We start from the raw sequence: 20182 nt of genomic DNA on the forward strand, positions 1-20182 counted from the left end.
AAATTAAATTATGTATACATTATATGAAATTGAATTATTATACCTCAAATTTATTAAATCAATGCTAAGTTTGAGATTTATATTTATATTTATAATCAGTATATCCATGTTTTGCTCTTTATTATTATTTAATCCTCGATTTAATTTTCATGTACCGGCTCGTATCAATATTCATGTTTTGTTTCCTGTGATTATCGGTGTATCTATAACTAAATGCCCGAATATTTAAGGGTCAAATGATTTTGAAATTTAATTTAATGATTACTTCGTGACAGATTTTCAACATTGTGAATTACGTTTAATAAAATTTAAAAGTTCGAAAAGTAACATTAAATAATAACGTTAGGTAATAAAAAAAAAAAAAAAAGAAAACGTTAAGTAACGTTTAATAAAATTTCGAACTCTCTTATATATTTATAACAGTTCGAACACTACCATATTAATTATTAATCGACGTGCATTTTTTCACACGCGTTCAAAAGTACAACAGGATCTTTCAAAAAACGTAACGTTAATTCAAGAAACTCTGCGACCGTGTTATTTAAAATTCGTTTGTCTTCCTTTTTTTTTCCCCGCTCGTCTTCTTCAGCAGTTCCTTCTTGGTTTCCCTGGCCAGCTGGATTGGCCAACTTGGCGGAAAACTTTCCAAGGAATCTGCTTTAACGATGTCCCTTCTGTCTTTCCACGGACAACTTTCGTTCCGCCGTATTCTTTCCCCTAATAACTTTTAGCTCCCCCTCGCGAAGACGAGGAATGCAAATTTCTGTCCCGTTGGGACGCGAATCGGCAATCGAATTTCCCTTTTGAAACCCTAGGGGATTTCTGGTTACTTCTCCGCCTCTAATCTCGTTGTGGCGATTAACGGTGGGAAATTCTCACCAGATCTTGTGAAAATTCGCGTGATTTTTTTGTGTAATTCGACAGAGGATAGAAGAATGTTTCAAACGATGCAAGAAAATAAAATATAATTTTTGTGAAGCATGTTAGGTTGATATAACGTGATGTATTTTTGTATTAAAATTATGATCGTGTACTTTATGAGAACGATCAATTTGAAGATTCAAGGATTCTTGGGATAGTATTTCTCAGTATTACTTGTAATATTGTTTTAATAATATTAAATTAAATTAATCAATTAATTGATGATATAGAACAGCAATTTTACAACGAGGTAATTAAATATTGCCTCGAATTACTTCGTTCGCAATTTTTGATAAATTATTATGACAATTTTGAAGCAACATTTACCTGAAACTATTAGTTTTATATTTCTCCCTAGATAATTTTAAATAAAATTGGAATATTTGTTACGAATCGATCAATTTAGAAGTGTTATTGTCAAATATGCATCATTTTATTTATTTATGTATATAGTATATAGTCTACCAGCTTCTGGAAAATTCTACATCATTCTAGTCGAGTAATGTAAAATTTTTTCGTTCAATCTCAACATTCAAAGTTCGATAAAATATTTAAAAAGAGAGAATTAAAATAATATTACAATTGATACTGAAAAATACTATCTCAAGGATAGAGCAAATTTCAATTTTCAAGATCACTGTGAATCTAGCTATGAAATTTTTCGTTAGATTGTGAGAGTTAGAAAAAACGTCCCAAAATTATGTAATTCTTTTCTCATGAAATTAAAAATATGAACAAGTCGTAGACGTACGTAACATTATGCGTATAATTGGAACTTCAACTGAAGATTATAATTATGATCTATAGAGAATTATGGGTTGCCATAGGCTTGTAAAGAACTTTCACTGTAATTAAAATGAACTTTTTACAATTATTGTGGTCTAGAAAACGTTGTTTAATATCGTTAAAATTACAAATAATATAAAAATATAGAAGAATTATATAGCGGAAAATTATAGAAAATTATAATTTTAGAAACGTGTAGAGAACTATAAGTTATAGAAATACAGTTGTAAAAAATTATGAAAGATTATAATTATGGAGGCTTATAGAGAATTATGGGCTATAGTTGCACAGGCTTGTAAAGAACGTTTACTGTAATTATAATAGACTTTTTACAATTATTGTGGTCTAGAAAACGTTGTTTAATATCGTTAATATTACAAATAGTATAAAAATATAGAAGAATTATATAGCAGAAAATTATAGAAAATTATAATTTTAGAAACGTGTAGAAAATTATAGAAAATTATAATTTTAGAAACGTATAAGTTATAGAAATATAGTTGTAGAAAATTATGAAAGATTATAATTATGGAGGCTTATAGAGAATTATGGGTTAACGTTTACTGTAATTATAATGGACTTTTTACAATTATTGTGGGCTAAAAAACGTTGTTTAATATGGTTGAAATTACAGATGGTATAAAAATATAGAAGGATTATATAGCAGAAAATTATAGAAAATTATAATTTTAGAAACGTGTACAGAACTATAAGTTATAGAAATACAGTTGTAAAAAATTATGAAAGATTATAATTATGGAGGCTTATAGAGAATTATGGGTTAACGTTTACTGTAATTATAATAGACTTTTTACAATTATTGTGGTCTAGAAAACGTTGTTTAATATCGTTAAAATTACAAATAATATAGAAGAATTATATAGCAGAAAATTATAGAAAATTATAATTTTGGAAACGTGTAGAGAACTATAAGTTATAGAAATATAGTTGTAGAAAATTATGAAAGATTATAATTATGGAGAATTATGGGTTATAGTTGCACAGGCTTGTAAAGAACTTTCACTGTAATTATAATGGATTTTTTACTATTATTTGTGGGCTATCTAGAAAACGTTATTTAAATTTTAGGGACGCCTAGAAAATTATAATTGTGGAGACTTAAAATTTACAGGTTGTACAATGGTTGTAATGATTTGTAGAAAATTAATTATGGAGGCCCACAGAAAATTATAAAAAGTTATAATCAAGGTGAACGATACAGGTGAGACTGTAAGATGATTACAAAGTGATTATAAATTCCACAATTGTGGAAGAGGATTATAGTTAATAAATCACAGTTGTAAACAATTATAAAGTATTGTTAGTAGGTAGTTTGAAGGTGATAATTTTTTATACATTATCAAAATAGAAGAACTTTATTCCCTTACGAAAAATATCCGTAACATCTTTTCTGTTGCCATTTTTCCATAAATTATTAAATAACATTAAAAATTGCTCGAAAAATGCAGGAAATGAGAAATTCCAGAAGGCAGATCGCCCCGAAAATGTTGTAATTGGCCGTGCGTGAAACGAGAGTTCAGCACCGGTCGTTCTGAATAACAATTCGCAGCGTCTTGGTGTTTGTACGCGCGGATTTCCCGTAATTAACTAGCAACTGCTTTAATTCGCGAATGTAATCGAGTTTCGTGGCCGCTCGCGTCGCGTGGATACAGCGTATTTTTAACCGGTTCGAATCGATGTTCGCCGTCGTATCGAAATGTAATAGATTCCAATTTTCTCCCCGGTAAATAATGTACGAGCTGAATTATTCATGAAGGCTAGGCCGTGGGCGCGCAGCTGGACGAAAAACCGGAGCAATAAAGTTGCCTCGCTTCTTCCGCCGCTCTTTTTCAACCTTCCCTCTTGTCTCTTTAATTACGTTGAATTTGTTCGATGCTACACGGCATGAGATACCGGAAGTCAAATCCTTTTCTCTTTTTTTTTTTCCCTTTGTTCTTTTTCTTCTTTCTTCGATACAGCAGATGATACGTTTCTACTCGGTCATACCCTTTGCGGAATTGTCTTTAAAGTCTATCTTCGATTGTTTTCGAATTCACTCAATGGTGTCTGGATGAAAATAAAATTTCGAATTATTTATCACCGAAACAGTGTACATATTCTGGGTATAATTTTTCTTCAGAGAAAATTGTTTCTAATATTACTATATTAATTTTGTACTATATTGTATTTATATTGTATTATATATTAATTTTATACTACATTATATTTTTCATATACTGTATAATATTTACTTTTTTCTTTTAGAGAATTATTTTTTAGTTGTTTTGGAATTTTTCTGACTTGAGTCAGAAAATTTTGAATGAGCCATTACGTTAGGCTGAGACAGAAAATTGTCTTCACTTTGTTAGCTTCTTTTTCAAGAATTGATCTCGAAAATGTATAGATTATTTCGGAGTTTCCTCGGTAATTTGGTTAATTTCCACGTCGTTATATATATATATATTTTTTTTTTGAGAATAATTTTATATTTGGAAATTATTTTATATTTTATATACTTTTCATATTTTCTTTTGTACTCTATACCTTCTTATTTCGATTATTTCCAAGTCACTTTCACATTGTTCTACTTCTAATTGCTCACAAAATTATTTTAACTCTCTTTTTAATTTCGATTGAAGAAAGACAGAAAAAAAGGTGAAAAAAATGAGAATTAAAATCGAACGAGCAATAACTTAGAATTGATCTTAACTGGAGAATGCAGTTTGGCAATTATTTTTAGCCGAGGTCGTATAACTGGCTTTAAATTCGACGTTCCTCTCTTTTTAAATTCCCCGAGTCTCGTTTCGATTTCACATTGAAATCTGAAATTTCGTCGATCTTCTCACTGCGACGGAATATAATATATCGCTCGAAACAGGGGGAGAGGGATTTAATTCTTCCCCTGGAAATATTCGGCTAATTTCGCTTCTTAATAGACACTTTCTGTTCTTTTTTTTTTTTTTTTTTACAACGAGAGAGACACATCCTCTCGCAGTTTTGCCGTAACGACTCGGGAATTATTCAAATTTCGCGCCACGTGTCTTGTACAACATCAGGCTATCGCGGAAATTAAAATAATTTTCTTTGTTTCCGTTCTCTCCAATTTCCCGCGTTTTTGTCGTTGTCGGCAAGAAAAAAAAAGGGAATAAAGAGGAGAGACACAGTATATGAATTTACTCGCCCAGAATGTCCCTAGAAAATCTAGGGAGAGGTTCTAGTTAAATTAGCCACTATTTTTCGTTCTTCAAACTTTCAATATATAAAAATTCAGCCCAGCGAGTGTCGTATAAATATTAATGTGACGTGTCGCATCGTATAAACATATCAGTTTAAATCTTTCGTTTCGAAATCAATGCAATTTTTGGAAAATTGGAAATATCTGAAATTAATTTTTTGTTAGAGATTAATCGTTTTCTTTCCCGAGAGATTTAATTCTGGATCAATTTACTTCACAATTTCGGAAGCCGCTTTTATCACTAAAAAGTTTGTATCATTTAGTGCTTTGTTCGACAAATTCGACTCACTAACCAAAAAAAGAAAAAAATTTTCGTAATTTTTTGAAAGCCATTTCGCCACGAAAATTTGACCTCCACGAAGTTTGAAACCTTATTTTCATACGACTCGGACGGCCAGAGTACGAGCGAGTCACGAATATTATTACGTAAAATCGATGGAAATAAAAAGAGCGACGGCGCGACGCCGGATCAGTTGGCAGCACTGGGCGCGGGTTGGTTTCTTTTTGCAGCGGAAATGAGCAGGGCTTGGCCGGTACGTAACGATTCAGCCGACACCTGCTAACTCCATTCTCTTGTCGTAGCGACTGGTTAAATGGATTTCGTGGGAATGGACTTGCTAGCTTGTTAAATAAATAGTCCCAGGCTGCTGGCCTCTATTCAAAGTTTCCCAGTTATTTCCATTCCTCCAAGTCTGCCCGATCGTTCCGACCGTCCCTCCCGTTGATAATTCCCCATTCAACCTCTATTTTTTCCGCGACGTCCTCCTGCTCTTTTGCTTTCCTCTCATTTCAATTTAAAATCTTTTTATTATCGATGGAGAAATCTTTCACCTCTAGATTTGTCGCCTTTTTTCTTGACAATCATTTTTTCGTTAATAAATAAATATTGTTTCTCTAAATATATATATATATATATATAATTAATATAATTAAATAAAGTTTTATAATAAAAATATATTTTGGTAAAAGTTTTATAATAAAAATATATTTTGGTAAAAGTTTTATAATAAAAATATATATTTTATAATAATCAAAAATTAATAATATCATTAATAGTTTAAATTAATGAGAATGAATTTTTTTAAAAATAAATAAGTAAAATTTATTTTCCACCTTTTGTATCAGGGTTAATTTATTGATTTTAATAATTTTAATTATGTCGAAAATAAATGATCTAAATTTATATATATATATATATATATTATTTATATTTATTTTTTTTTGTAAAATATATATTTAGAAATTAAATTTGTCGTATTTATTAACATCTAGTTTTTTTTAAAAAATAAATTTAATTTGTGTTTATATAAGAACACTTTATAGAATTCTTTATAACGATGACAATTAATAGTAATAGTCATTTTCAATGAATGCTCTTAATAAAATATCCTTCTGAAATGAAATTCCAGAGCGCTATTTTAAAATTGTCTTTCTGGATATTTTTACCTAGAATTTAAATGATGATTCTTTTTCCGTTTATTTCTTGGCAATTGAACCTTTTACAATTGGAGATTTTTAATTGAAATTATAGAAGTTTCGATACAGAGGTAAATATCTCTCTTCAGTGCATCTAAAATTTCTCGTGGCAATCAAATTTTTTTCTCAGTTGGAAGTTTTTAATTGACGTGCATCGAAATAATATTTCTGTTTTCACGTTTCGATCTGTTTTTCAAACTTTTCCCAATCGGAAGTTTTTAACTAGATATTAATATCCCTAGGGCAGAGAGAATGTTCTTCCTAGAATTTTTGATGTAAAATGTTCTTCATAACGACGACAATTAATAATAATTTTATTCTTAACAAATAGAAGTTTTTGAATAAAATTTGAATAAAATTTGAACTATTCTGAAATTGCTTCCCTAGGACTGAAATGATATTTGTTTTTTTCTAAAGAAAGAAATTTCGAAACTTCGAAATTTTTAACTATATATACATACGTATTTGTAATTATACTAAAAGAAAATTATGTTGAATTAGATTCTGAAGATCTCGCGATAAGTTTTTATTTTTGTACAATCTTTTAATTTTCATTCAACTGTAAGTCAGAATTATTTTTCACAATATCTCTTGACCGTCCGACTATTAATCGATTTTTAAAAATTGAAGAATTTGAGATTTAACCAGGGGCGTTTCTAATTTTCTAATATTCCTTTCCACCTATCATCAAAGCTATCAAATAAATTAAAATCAAAGTATTCTCAATATTTTATTTTCAATACTTTAATATCTTATTTATTAACGCTTCACCAAAGCATCATATCAAACGATTACAAAACTCCGATCGAAATCAATACAACGATTTACAATAAAAAATAATGAAAAACAACGTTTCAATTCGAATTAAATTTAGCGTGCATCATTCCGAATCCAAACGACGCGCAATTTATTTTCAATTAACTCGCCGCCGATTCTCCAAATTTCCATTCGACGATCGAGTGTCCGTAAATCGGACGACAAGGTGGTTCCATTCGGGCCGGAAGCGAGCCCGCGGTAACGGGGACAAGGGCCGGAAAAGAGAGTCGCGAGCGCATCTCCGCGAAATTTCGAATTCGGCGCACAGTTTCCCCACCGATGCTCGCCGTCAATGGGAATATTCACGAGCGGAACGAGGTACGCGGGAATCTCGTCGAACGAACTTGACTAATTGCCGGCTGGGATACGGAGTTATTCAACGGGGACGGGGCGCGGAACAAAGGGAAACCTGCTTTTTCCGCGGTAATTGGAGGATCCGTGCTTTGAGAACATTTAAAATGCCCGGGGAACGGAACAATTAGAAGGCGAGAGGAAAAACGTCCGACGAGGGCAGAGAGGTCCAAGAGACCAACTATAGATACCCTCTCAAGCATCGTCGGGAGGGGAGGGGGGTTGAAAAAAATTGTTTCGATGCCATCGGTAGTTAATTGATAATTAATTCGTTTCCAATATTAAATTATTAATTTAAAATAATATTCGTGTAAATGTTAATATTAATTCAATGTTATTAAGCATTTGATAGTAATATTAATTTAATATTATTAAGTATTTGATATTAATATTAATTTAATATTATTAAGTATTTAACATTAATATTAATTTAATATTATTAAGTATTTGATATTAATATTAATTTAATATTATTAAGTATTTGATATTAATATTAATTTAATATTATTAAGTATTTGATACTAATATTAATTCAATGTTATTAAGCATTTGATATTGATATTAATTTAATATTATTAAGTATTTGATATTAATATTAATTTAATATTATTAAGTATTTAACATTAATATTAATTTAATATTATTAAGTATTTGATATTAATATTAATTTAATATTATTAAGTATTTGATATTAATATTAATTTAATATTATTAAGTATTTGATACTAATATTAATTCAATGTTATTAAGCATTTGATATTGATATTAATTTAATATTATTAAGTATTTGATATTAATATTAATTTAATATTATTAAGTATTTAACATTAATATTAATTTAATATTATTAAGTATTTGATACTAATGTTAATTTAATATTATTAAATATTTGATACTAATAGTAATTTAATATTATTATTTGATACTAATGTTAATTTAATATTATTAAGCATTTGATACTAATGTTAATTTAATATTATTAAGTATTTGATACTAATGTTAATTTAATACTATTAAATATTTAATACTAATAGTAATTTAATATTATTAAGTATTTGATACTAATGTTAATTTAATATTATCAAGTATTTGATACTAATGTTAATTTTATATTATGAAGCATTTGATACTAATGTTAATTTAATATTATTAAGCATTTGATACTAATATTAATTTAACATTATTAAGTATTTAATATTAATGTCAGTATAAAATTTTAGTCCTACGTTCGTTCAGTATCTCTTCAGTATTTAATTCGGTAATTTCTCGCAGACAAAAAGATCGAGAACAATAGCTTTGAAAAACAGATTCAAATATCATTGACTTTTGATGCACTTTGTAGTTTTCAGTCTCCAGTTTTTTGTACTATCTTATTATATTTTACAATTGTTTGAATATTATTATTTTACAATTTTCCGAATATTTTTGATTATTATTATATGTTATTTTTCTGCTCATGTTTCTTTTTATTGTTTATATTATTCGTGTAGTTGAATTGATTTTAGGAGTTTTGTATGAATTATAATGTGATTATAATGTGAAATAATTATAGTGGCGAGACAAATCCAAAAATGAAGTTCAAACTGTCATTTTATAGAAAAATATAGAAGTTTGCAAGATATTTAGTACAAGTATATACTTCATAAATATCATAGAAACATTTAAACAAAAGTATAGTATATTAATAAATCTAAATATTCAGTAAAACAATATATATTCAATACATACTAATTATGTTACATTTAAAATTGACTATATATGGATGTATAATATACATATATAAACTATTTGAATATTTTTTATGAAACACTAAAAAATTATCAAGAACAAGCTTGCAGAAATAAAAATCAAATATTTTCCATTTAATACAATTAATTACAATTTGTATTTTACACTTTTATGAAACACTGAAAAATTATCAAGAACAGCATGCAGAAATAAAAATCAAATATTTTCCATTTAATAATACAATTAATTACAAACAATTTGTACTTTACACATTATAATATGCCAATTATTTGTCAATATAATCACGACAGTTTTATATAATACTTATGATGATATAATACTTTGTACGAGACATTACAAAATTATCAGAACCATGTTTCAGAGACATAAAATATAAATTAAACTATAGATTGAAAATTAGAGACACAAAATAGACCACTAGAAAATACATTGTTCCGTTTATCACTGGAACTCGAAAACGACCTAATCGCAGTTAGGCAATTAAAGAGTTACGTTAAACATTATTCGAGCCCAGTCACGTTTTCATTATGCTGGTTGAAGGTTGATAACTGAAAGCCCGGGTAGACAATGCTCGATCCGAGATTATTCGAATCGTATCTCTCTCGAGCAGATGAATCACCTGGACTAGAAATTCACGTGCCAGGGACAAAGCGTTCGAACTGTGGCAACAGTTGTGGCAAAAGTGCAAAGTTCGAGACAACGCTTTCCCCGGTGAATTCTTCGACCCTTACGCAAACTTCTGTCTGCGGTTTAATAAAAAAAAAAAAGGATTGTTTCCTTTTGGTCACTGGAACTTTGATCGTTCCGGTTTTCTTTTTTTTTCCTCCGACTGTGGAATTATTAAAACTTTGTGATTTCTCACGTTGTACAGTTTCGCTACTTGTTTTTGTTTCGAATTTTTCGCGCTGTTATTTCTGTGATTGTTCTCTCTTAGACTGATCGTCAATTTTCGTTTTCGCCCTGCGGCAGTTTTCAAATTTTGCAGGTTCTTTAATCGAACACTATTTTGTCACTTAATTTCTACTTTTTACCGCGTATTTTTCATACACTCAATTTTGAATATTTTAAATATAATACAAATGTTATAAATATTATATTTTAAATATTTTAAATATAATACAAATATTATAAATATTATATTTTAAATATTTTAAATATAAATTTTTAAATATAATATTATGATATTTTAAATATAATACAAATATTATAAATATTATATTTTAAATATTTTAAATATAATACAAATTTTAAATATAAATTTTTAAATATGATATTATAATACTTTAAATATAATACAAATATTATAAATATTATATTTTAAATATTTTAAACATAATGCAAATATTATAAATATTATATTTTAAATATTTTAAACATAATACAAATATTATAAATATTATATTTTAAATATTTTAAATATAATACAAATATTATAAATATTACATTTTACACCTTAAATATTTTAAATATAATACAAATATTATAAATATTACATTTTACACCTTAAATATTTTAAATATAATACAAATATTATAAATATTACATTTTACACCTTAAATATTTTAAATATAATACAAATATTATAAATATTACATTTTACACCTTAAATATTTTAAATATAATACAAATATTATAAATATTACATTTTACACCTTAAATATTTTAAATATAATACAAATATTATAAATATTACATTTTACACCGTAAATATTTAAATATTACACTTTAAATATTTCGTACATTTTCCCCACATTGCACATGGATATTTCCCACAATTTTAAATTTCCACGAATGAAAAATGCGCTGAGAAGCTATATAGTTGTCACTTACTTATCATGGTTTTCCCGGTGCACGAAGGCCACAGATCGCTCGCGAAGGTCAACGACACCACGATCAAGATCAGTGTCAACTTCCCGATACTCCGATCGATCGTCATCTTCTCACCTTTCCCTCGATCAGGCAATCCTCCGAATTACTGTTACGCGATCGTGAGCAGAAGATTCAGGCTCTCGGAGAGCAAGTCGGTAAAACGTTTAAAGTTTTATCTGGAACGCGTGACCGGTAGGTCAATCGGACTATAAAATTGGCCGATTTACTAGCGAGAACCGGTCGTTGGAAGCAGACGGACTAGTAGCTGAACACGGTCGTGCGACTGCCTTTATATTTACCTGTCTCATAGCCTGGAACGTGTAATTGTGGTTTACATGGTGGGGATCGGTTGCACAGGACAGGGTGATCGGCTCCAAGGCCATCGGGGGAGCAATTTTCTTTTTTTTTTGTTTTATGTGTGTAACAAATTGAGAAATTTTTCTGCCTTGGAAACGTCAAAATTTCTAGACCGATCAGATTTGGCTTTAGTTTAATTTAAGAACTAGGCATACATTAGATTTAAGAGTTAGATCTAGGTTCAATTTTCTTTTTTTTTTTGCTCATTTTCCATCCACTCGTGTTTCTCTCAAATTTAACTAAAAATGTCCCGAGTGAAATATGAAAAAGTTCTTCCTTTCAGCATTCATGACCCTTTAATTCAAGGTTATCGAAATCCTTCTTGTTGATAATGAGTATATAAAAACTGAATGATAGCAGGGTTAATGTCTTTTTATTCAGGATTATTTCAAATAGGCTCGACGATTTTTGTTTTAGAAGTGTTAGGATGAAAATTAGTGGTAAAGACAATTTTCTAGACTTTTCTAGACTAAAATATAAGACTTACTCTAAATTAGGTTTAAGATTTTAGAGTCAAGTCTGCATCTAGGTCCATCATCCATCTAGATTAAGTTTCACACTTTTTGTTTTTTTAGATTTAGCAATTTCTGTTTTAAAGATACTAAAATGACAAGTAGGGTCATAGTCAGATTTAAAGATTAGGTCTAGAGTTAACTTTGTTTGTTGTGGTCCTAGATTTAAGTTTAATTCAACTTAGGTTCAGGTGAAGGTCTGGAACTAGATTTATAACAACTAAAGTAACTATATAATTACATAGGTATATATTCAGCTATACAGTATGCTAAATAGTAGCTATATTTAAGTTTAGTTCAACTTGGATTTAGATACAGATCTAGAACTAGATTTACTTTAATATATAATTGCATAGTTACGTATTCAGCTATATAGTAAAATAGTAAAATAAATTATATACAGTTAGCTGTGAAACGTGTATTTAAATTTTTAGTTTTTAATTTAACTTAAGATTCCTGGTTCAGGTCTAGAACTAGATTTACATCAACTAAAATAACTATATAATTACATAGGTATATATTCAGCTATACAGTATGCTAAATAGTAGCTATATTTAAGTTTAGTTCAACTTGGATTTAGATAAAGATCTAGAACTAGATTTACTTTAATATATAATTGCATAGTTACGTATTCAGCTATATAGTAAAATAGTAAAATAAATTATATACAGTTAGCCATGAAATGTGTATTTAAATTTTTAGTTTTTAATTTAACTTAAGATTTCTGATTCAGGCTTCTAGATTTAGCTTAGGTTTAAGCTGCATGCACAATAAATTGCCATTTCTTTGTGACAAATATATTCGTCATGCGCAGCTAATACCTTGACAATTAAGTCTAGATTTGTAAGTCCACGTCAGATCCAAAAGCTGGCTCTAAGCTTCAGGTTAGATTTATGGTAACATATCGACCACATTTCAAAAGATTATTCACCGCGCGTTCATGTGTAATCGCTGTAAGCCAGCACGTGCATTCAATATTATTTTTATCCTTGGTGCAAAGTGCTTTTACATTTTACGTTTAACAAATGTTTAGATTATCGGAATTTCCCTCTCTACGATTCAGCGCACGTGATTTAGCATGCGGATAAACTTGGATATATTACAAATTTTCTAAGTATAGAGAACGTGTATTTGTGTGGCCGTCGCGTTTTGTGGTCTTTGTTAATCAATTCCGCTCATAATTAATTTAATAACAGTGATAATTAATTAAACTGATTTCAATTGTCATATTATGAAGTATAATCTTAATGTACGTTTCATAGTCGGTTTTTAGTTGTTAAATTAAATTTGATGTAAACTGTAGTTAAGTCTGTGTTCAGATTAGATTCAGCTGAATTGGGATTTTGGTCACGTTTTTATTAAATCTGAGCTGAGAAAGGATTGTGTCATACGTTGGTTACAGGATTCGATATAACTTGAGTTATGTCAGCTTTTAATCCACTAAGAGCCAAACAATAATTTGTCGTAATTTTTCAAGTATTTCATTCCTTTTTTTTTTTGTTCCATAAAATGGTTTATAGAGAAATGGGAATCAAACAGTGATGAAAAGAATATTAATAATATTATTAGCACATAGTTATATCAAACAGTGATATTAGATTTATTAGATAGTGCATTTATGCTCACTGAAATTTAAAATATTCAATTTTTTATACCACAAGAGAGATCAATAATAGTAAAATCGAGTTAAATTAATAAAAAAGAGATCACTAACAATAGAATTTCAAAATTGAGCAATACTACTGTAAACTTTAGCTAGTAATTTTCTATGTATCAAATTTACTCGGTAATTTCTCAGTTTCAGTAAAAATTACTTGAACAGATAGGAATCATGTTGAAGAATAAAATTTTAAAATAAAACTATTATCAGTATAATAAAATTAAACAAAAATTTTATTCAAACAATTACACAGAGTTTAATTTACATTTATATGTAAGTTAATTAAATAATTTATAACAATATTGCTCAATAATGAAACCTTTAATTTAATTTAATTTTGTTACCAATCTCTTTGGACAAACTACAGTGTAAATAGTTTATATATATTTCATGTGACCCGACAATACCAATTAAGCGTTGAGCAAATCTTCACAATGTTCAAAAAAAAAAAAAAAAAAAAATAGAATCTTTATCGTTTGATTTTTCTCCAAAATTTAATATTCCGCGGCAAGAAGTGAGAGAAGACCGCTGTCGAGTTAACGTAGAATTTTTAGAATGCCAAGTTAACGTACACACACATACACACATATATATATATATACTCGCGATACGTATTTCTACAAATTGACGTTGCAGCTCACGTCTGCGTATTATGGGATTAACGACGCTTTCCACTGACGTGGTCTCGAGTTGATATTCCAGCGTGTTAGAAAATAGAGGAAGTAGCTTTCAAGCTTCTGGAGGGATGCTGCGCGCCTTTACAGAGGTGGCGATTATTTTCCAGCCGTCTAATTGTTTCTTATTAAGCATCATCTGCCCTGACGATTCTCCTTCCGTTCCTTTCGCGCAACTTTCGAAACCTCCTAGTGTGTAATCGACTATGCCGTATAAACGTTGGAATCTTAACGAGATGTTCTTGTTGACAAGAATCTTGATAATCTTCTTAACAAGGGTGGTATTGATACAAAGAATTAATGAGAAAATTGAACGACTATTGTGTAATGAAATTTTATATGGTAAATAAAAATGTAAACACAAGTGAACATATGGTTTTATATAGTGAGATTAATGACAAGTATTAGTAAGGTTTGGGTTTCTCTTGTATTTTTTAACGTTTGAATTTTATTTGTTTATTAATGTTAGATGGATCATGGGACAGAATAGTAAATACAGAAGAAACAGAGAAGGAAAGAAGAAATCTTACTGAAATAGTGAAAGTATTAATATTATAGTACTTTATAGTAGTACTTTATATATAGTATACTATAATATTAATACTATATATATAGTATTAATATTATAGTACACTGTAATAGTTATACTGTATATATAGTATAATACTTTATATATAATATTAATACTATATATAAAGTACTATACTATATATATAGTATTAATATTATAGTATATTATAGTATAGTACTTTATATATAGTATTAATATTATAGTGTACTATAATATTAACACTATATATATAGTACAGTACTGTATATAATACTATATATATAGTACAGTATTTTATATACAGTATATAGTATTAATATTATAGTGTACTATAATATTAATACTATATATATAGTACAGTACTTTATATACAGTATTAATATTATAGTACACTGAATTATTGAAACGTGTGATATTAATCTTTCCTCTTTCCTCTTTCTTTTTCTGCATTTATTGCTGTATCTTAGCCCATCTAATAATAAATAAATAAATAAATCGAGTGAATAAATAAAATCGATATTAACTTCACGTCTGGTTAAATAAATAATAAAAATATTACTTAAAATATTATAATAATCGACGACTGAACGAGAAAGAAACAATCTAAATTGAGAAAATTCCACTATCTTTCACGGGAAGGTGAATCTCATTGCACTGGACACCTAAATTATATTATCCTCTCGCGAAATTTTGATAACGTTTGCCGACCTTAACGTTTTGGAACCAATGAACGCTTGATTTATTATCGAAAGCGTGTGTCTAACAGCCTAATTGGATGGCGAAGCGTGCGGATGATGTTTGCCGTGCTTTTAAGCGATCAATGATTTATCGATGATATTCGAAACGATATTTGCGCGCGCGACACGTGTGTCCCAGCTTCTTTAAGGCTTGGAAAGTTGTATCGACCGGTTTCATCGACTATTCCCAGCCGGCGTCCATTATCTTTTTTTCTTTTTTTTCCTACTTCGCTCGCGAAACCTGCTCGTCCGCGGATTCGCGATATTTCACGTTCGAGCATTTTACTATTTTTCCCTCCTCGTGAGTTCCGATTCGAAGATTTTCACGAAGGAAAGGAAAGAGGCGAAGACTAGCTCTCCCTCCGAGGAAATTTCGTATTCCACCGGTAGAACGTCGCACGTATTTCTCACCTCTTGGCTTGAAAAATCCCGCGCGCGCGAAAAATTCATGCCAACTACGGACGAAGAGATATCGAAATGGTAAGTAAACGGCAATTACGCCAGTTAGGAGCAGATGGAACGTTTTAAATGTCGGGGACGTGAGTTAAGCGACGCGGCGCGCGCGGCAGTTTGTTAAAACCGAAAATTTACAGCAGCACGGAATGATTTATCTGTCGCGAGACGACGTGCAGACGAGGAGAGCTCTGGCGGATGCACGTCGCATCCAGCTCGGGCGTCGCTGCACTTTGGAATGCAAATTCCACTTCGCCACTTTGCACCGCCACCGGGAGAGAAAATTTTCAACCCTCCTCCTCCTCCTCCTCCTCCTCCTCCTCCTCCTCCCACCTGCGGCGAACGTGCCCTGCGTTTCGCCTTGTCTACTTCGATTTATTTGCCGCGGATACCTCTATCGGTATACCTCGCCGCTCTTCCAATTTCCTACGAAAGAGAAAGAGAAGAGAAAAGGTGTACGACGTCGGCGATGACGTAGAATTTAATTTCCTCTTCGTTGCCACCAAGTTGGCCTTTCTTTCGCAGAGTCGTAGATCGTGCACCCGCGATTCCACGAATCGATTCGAATTTTTTTTTATGGGCGTGTTGGGGGAATCGAAAATTGAAAATTTCGTTGCATTATTTCAGGTCGCTGGCGCTCTGAATCGTGGAGATTGTTTAGGAATATTTCGAATTTCCAACTTTTTAAATTAAGCTCGATGTCTCTTTTCGAAATCTTTCGCGGAATTTCAGAGAAATGACGTTTCACTGTGATCGTTGAGAGCATTCCCTTGGTATTGTTCGCGAGTTTTACAGCTCGAAACTTTTAGGAGAGTTTTGGGGAAGGTTGAAATTATTGGAAGATTGAAGGAATTTCGGACTTGCTTCTCCGAGACTTCCATTGGAATTTTAAATCATCCGGCACTTGGTGTTGCAGTGAATTCGGGACGATCTCGGGAGTATTTCAAATTTGTTTGTAAAATGTTTGAAGAGCGAATTCGAGACAATGAAATTTCAAATTTTTCGGATAGGGTATCGAAAATCTAGGATTTGGACAGCGTTCGGGAATAAAATTTTAAAGTTGCATCGTTTCTAATCATAGATAACTTAAGGTAATTACAGAAACATTGAGTTACAATTTTAGTAATTTCTTTTACTTCGAGACCTTTAAAATTGCAGTTTCATGTAATTTTAGAATACTTTGCATCTCGACGATTAAAATTCTTCGGAACTTCTGAAATTTCAGACTTCAAGTTTCAAGTCTGCGATGTGTCGAGTTTTAAAATATTGAAATATCAGAATTACGGATTTATTTCAAATTTTTGACTACTGGAAAGCATCGAGTTGTTAACCAGAGACTTTTATGATTGATTAGTTTCATCTTTGTATAATATACGCAGATACGATCCAATTAATTCTTTTTAATGAAGGTAAAACTATGTACAAAGAAATTATTATTCAGACGACGAGTCGACGAGTTGAAAATTCAGTTTTGAAATACCGTTTCTGAATAGTCATTTATTATTTTCAAAAAGGTAGCAGAAACTTTTACAATATAACAATTAATAGCAAGAAGAAATCAATTTTAGTTGGATTAATTCAACAAGACAAATTCTACCCAAGTTCTATCTAAGTTAGTACCAAGATAAATTCTAGTTAGATCAATTTACAAATCAAATTTAGATAGATCTTAGAATTTAGTTTGAAAGTTCAGTCCAATTGTCTCTGAATAGTTCATTACTTTCAGACCAGAAACTTTCATAACGACAAAATCAAAACCAATAGCAAGAGGAAGTCAATTTTAGTTCGGTTGGTTTAACTCGAAAATTCAGTTCAGTTATTCCTGAAAAATTTATTTCTTTTTCCCCAACGAAGGACCAGAAACTTTTACAACTGTGAAATCAAAAATGAACAACGAAATCAATTTCAGTTAGGTTAGTTCAACAGGGGGCAATGTTAACTCAGCTTCAGAGACAATTCTAGTTACTTTAATTCACTAGATCAGCTTTTAGGTTAGGTTCGTTTCGATTTTTATCAGTTTTATCACCGACTCGACGAAACTGTACGAGAAGAAAATCTCGCTTCGGCGACGAATTAACAGTTTGGAAATTGAATGGAGCACGAAATTCCATGAAAACTAATCGCTTCTAATGAGTTTACGTACGTACGAACATAGCAACATGGCGGAGCCTAGTGAAATTTTTGCATTATTTCCCGTTCCCGAAGATTCTATCTAGCTTTTAAACGAACACAAAAGAAGAGAAGGAGGAGGAGGAATCATCTCAACTGGTTGAGAATAACGCAATCGGGTTATCGATCGGATTCTAAAAATATCCGATAGTTAAATGTGGTTTTGCCGTGTTATAACGGGTTTTCGCGGACCACTTGTCCTTGTTTTAATCAAGGAGTCCGTGTTGCCCGATGGAAACGATCAAAGAGGAAGCTGAGCCAGAGGGATCCTCAACCTTCTTCATCCTCGTCTCTCATCCGAAACGTCTCGATCCGACTTTTCTTAATTAACGTTAAGAACCTCCACCTTGGCGACCTTCCCTCTATTTTTAAACAATTTTTCCAATTAAAATCTGACTCGAAACGAAAGAAATTCATACACGAAGATGCTTCATATTTCACTTTGTCACGACATTTTAACGATTTCTTAGTCTCTCTCTCTCTCTCTCTCTCTGTCGTGGACAAAGTTTGTAATCTTGACTTGCGTTGAGCAGAAATCGTTACGCTCCTCCACGTGTGTTACTCCACGGTAACGTTTTATCATCGGAAAATTCCACCGGCCTCTAGATAAGTGAAACGAGAAAGATCTCTCGCGAACGTGTATTAACGAAGACAGCTACCTATCTGAACGTTGTACATCAGTTTCGAAATCGATTTCCACCATGGCTAGACGCGAGGATTGGCTCTCCCTTTATCGGGCCGTGAAAGTTTCACCACCGTCGAACGTCTCACGGATCGATCTCAATGAAAATCGACGCGCGCGTTGTTACCTCGTCCTGTTTCTTTCTCGCGCGATTTTCCAGTCGCGACGAACCGTTTCCTTTTCCACCCCCTTTTCGATGAATTATATTCAAGCTTCTTAAACAAGTGTTCTAACTCCAACTCGCGAGAAGTTCGTTAATTAGAATCTCTCTTTCTCTCTCTCTCTCTCTCTCTCTCCTCTCTAATTGGACAGGCGTTAATCAAGGGTTGTTAATTAGTCTCTTAATAATCAGCACGCCTGTCTGGCGTTTAATTAAGGGCTTCGTTAATTCGAATCTGTTCGTCTGGTGCCAGGTTAATCGGCACTCGTTAATTAGGCCAGCCTGATAATTGAAATTCCGACCGGAAAACTCGCAGTTCGGAATTCACTTCAAGCTTCGTTCGTCAATTGTGTCGTTGTGCGTCGAACGAACGTCGGAACGATATTTCGAACTGTCGCTGTTTGGCGAGAGGAGGATCCCATTCGGTCCCATCGGTCTCAAAGCGCCGGAGTTGCTATAGTTAGTCGACAGTCGTGGGTTAGGTTTCTACATTCGCGTGGGATATTTGTATTTTTTGTAGAAAATCTGTAAAAATTCAAACGACTCTGACTGGAATTGGAACGTTGCGATTGCAAGTTAGATCCACCAGTGGTCTCTCTCGAAGATTGAAATTTTCGATTTGAATTTACTCTACCTTACTCAAAATTTACTGTACGATTTTTTAGATTTATTACGATTTACTGATTTCCCTTTGATTCACTGTACGACGTCATTTGACATCTGTTGCACTTTAAACATCAAGGTTCGATTTTGATCGAAAATATTCGAAATCCAATGAAATGGCGAACGAGATAATTTTAATGCACGATTTCTTTTAAGTTGTAGACACAGGCTTGGAAAGAATGATATAGAGTATTGCAACGATGTGAAATTTAGGATTTTTCGATTTTTTTATATAATTTGAACTTTCATGTATCTAATAATAATAACAGTGAAAATTAAGATAAAAGTATAAATAAACAATGGTGTGCTTTTAAGTAACTTTAATAATTTCTTGATTTTTTAATGCAATTTGTAATATGTAG

General features: G+C 31.0%; 1 protein-coding gene across 1 annotated transcript in view; it reads right to left on the reverse strand.

Moving 5' to 3' along the window:
- The window catches only part of LOC122532401 (venom allergen 5-like), a 26780-nt gene extending 15182 nt beyond the window's left edge, over window positions 1-11598 (reverse strand). Inside the window, exon 1 of the mRNA XM_043661157.1 lies at window positions 11165-11598. Coding sequence (XP_043517092.1) covers window positions 11165-11270 — 106 coding nt within the window. The 5' untranslated portion in view covers window positions 11271-11598. The remainder of the gene's footprint in view (window positions 1-11164) is intronic.
- Window positions 11599-20182: the final 8584 nt, after the last annotated feature.

The sequence above is a fragment of the Frieseomelitta varia genome, unplaced genomic scaffold (assembly GCF_011392965.1).
Source record: "Frieseomelitta varia isolate USP_RPSP 00005682 unplaced genomic scaffold, Fvar_1.2 scaffold_454, whole genome shotgun sequence".
Classification (NCBI taxonomy): domain Eukaryota; kingdom Metazoa; phylum Arthropoda; class Insecta; order Hymenoptera; family Apidae; genus Frieseomelitta; species Frieseomelitta varia.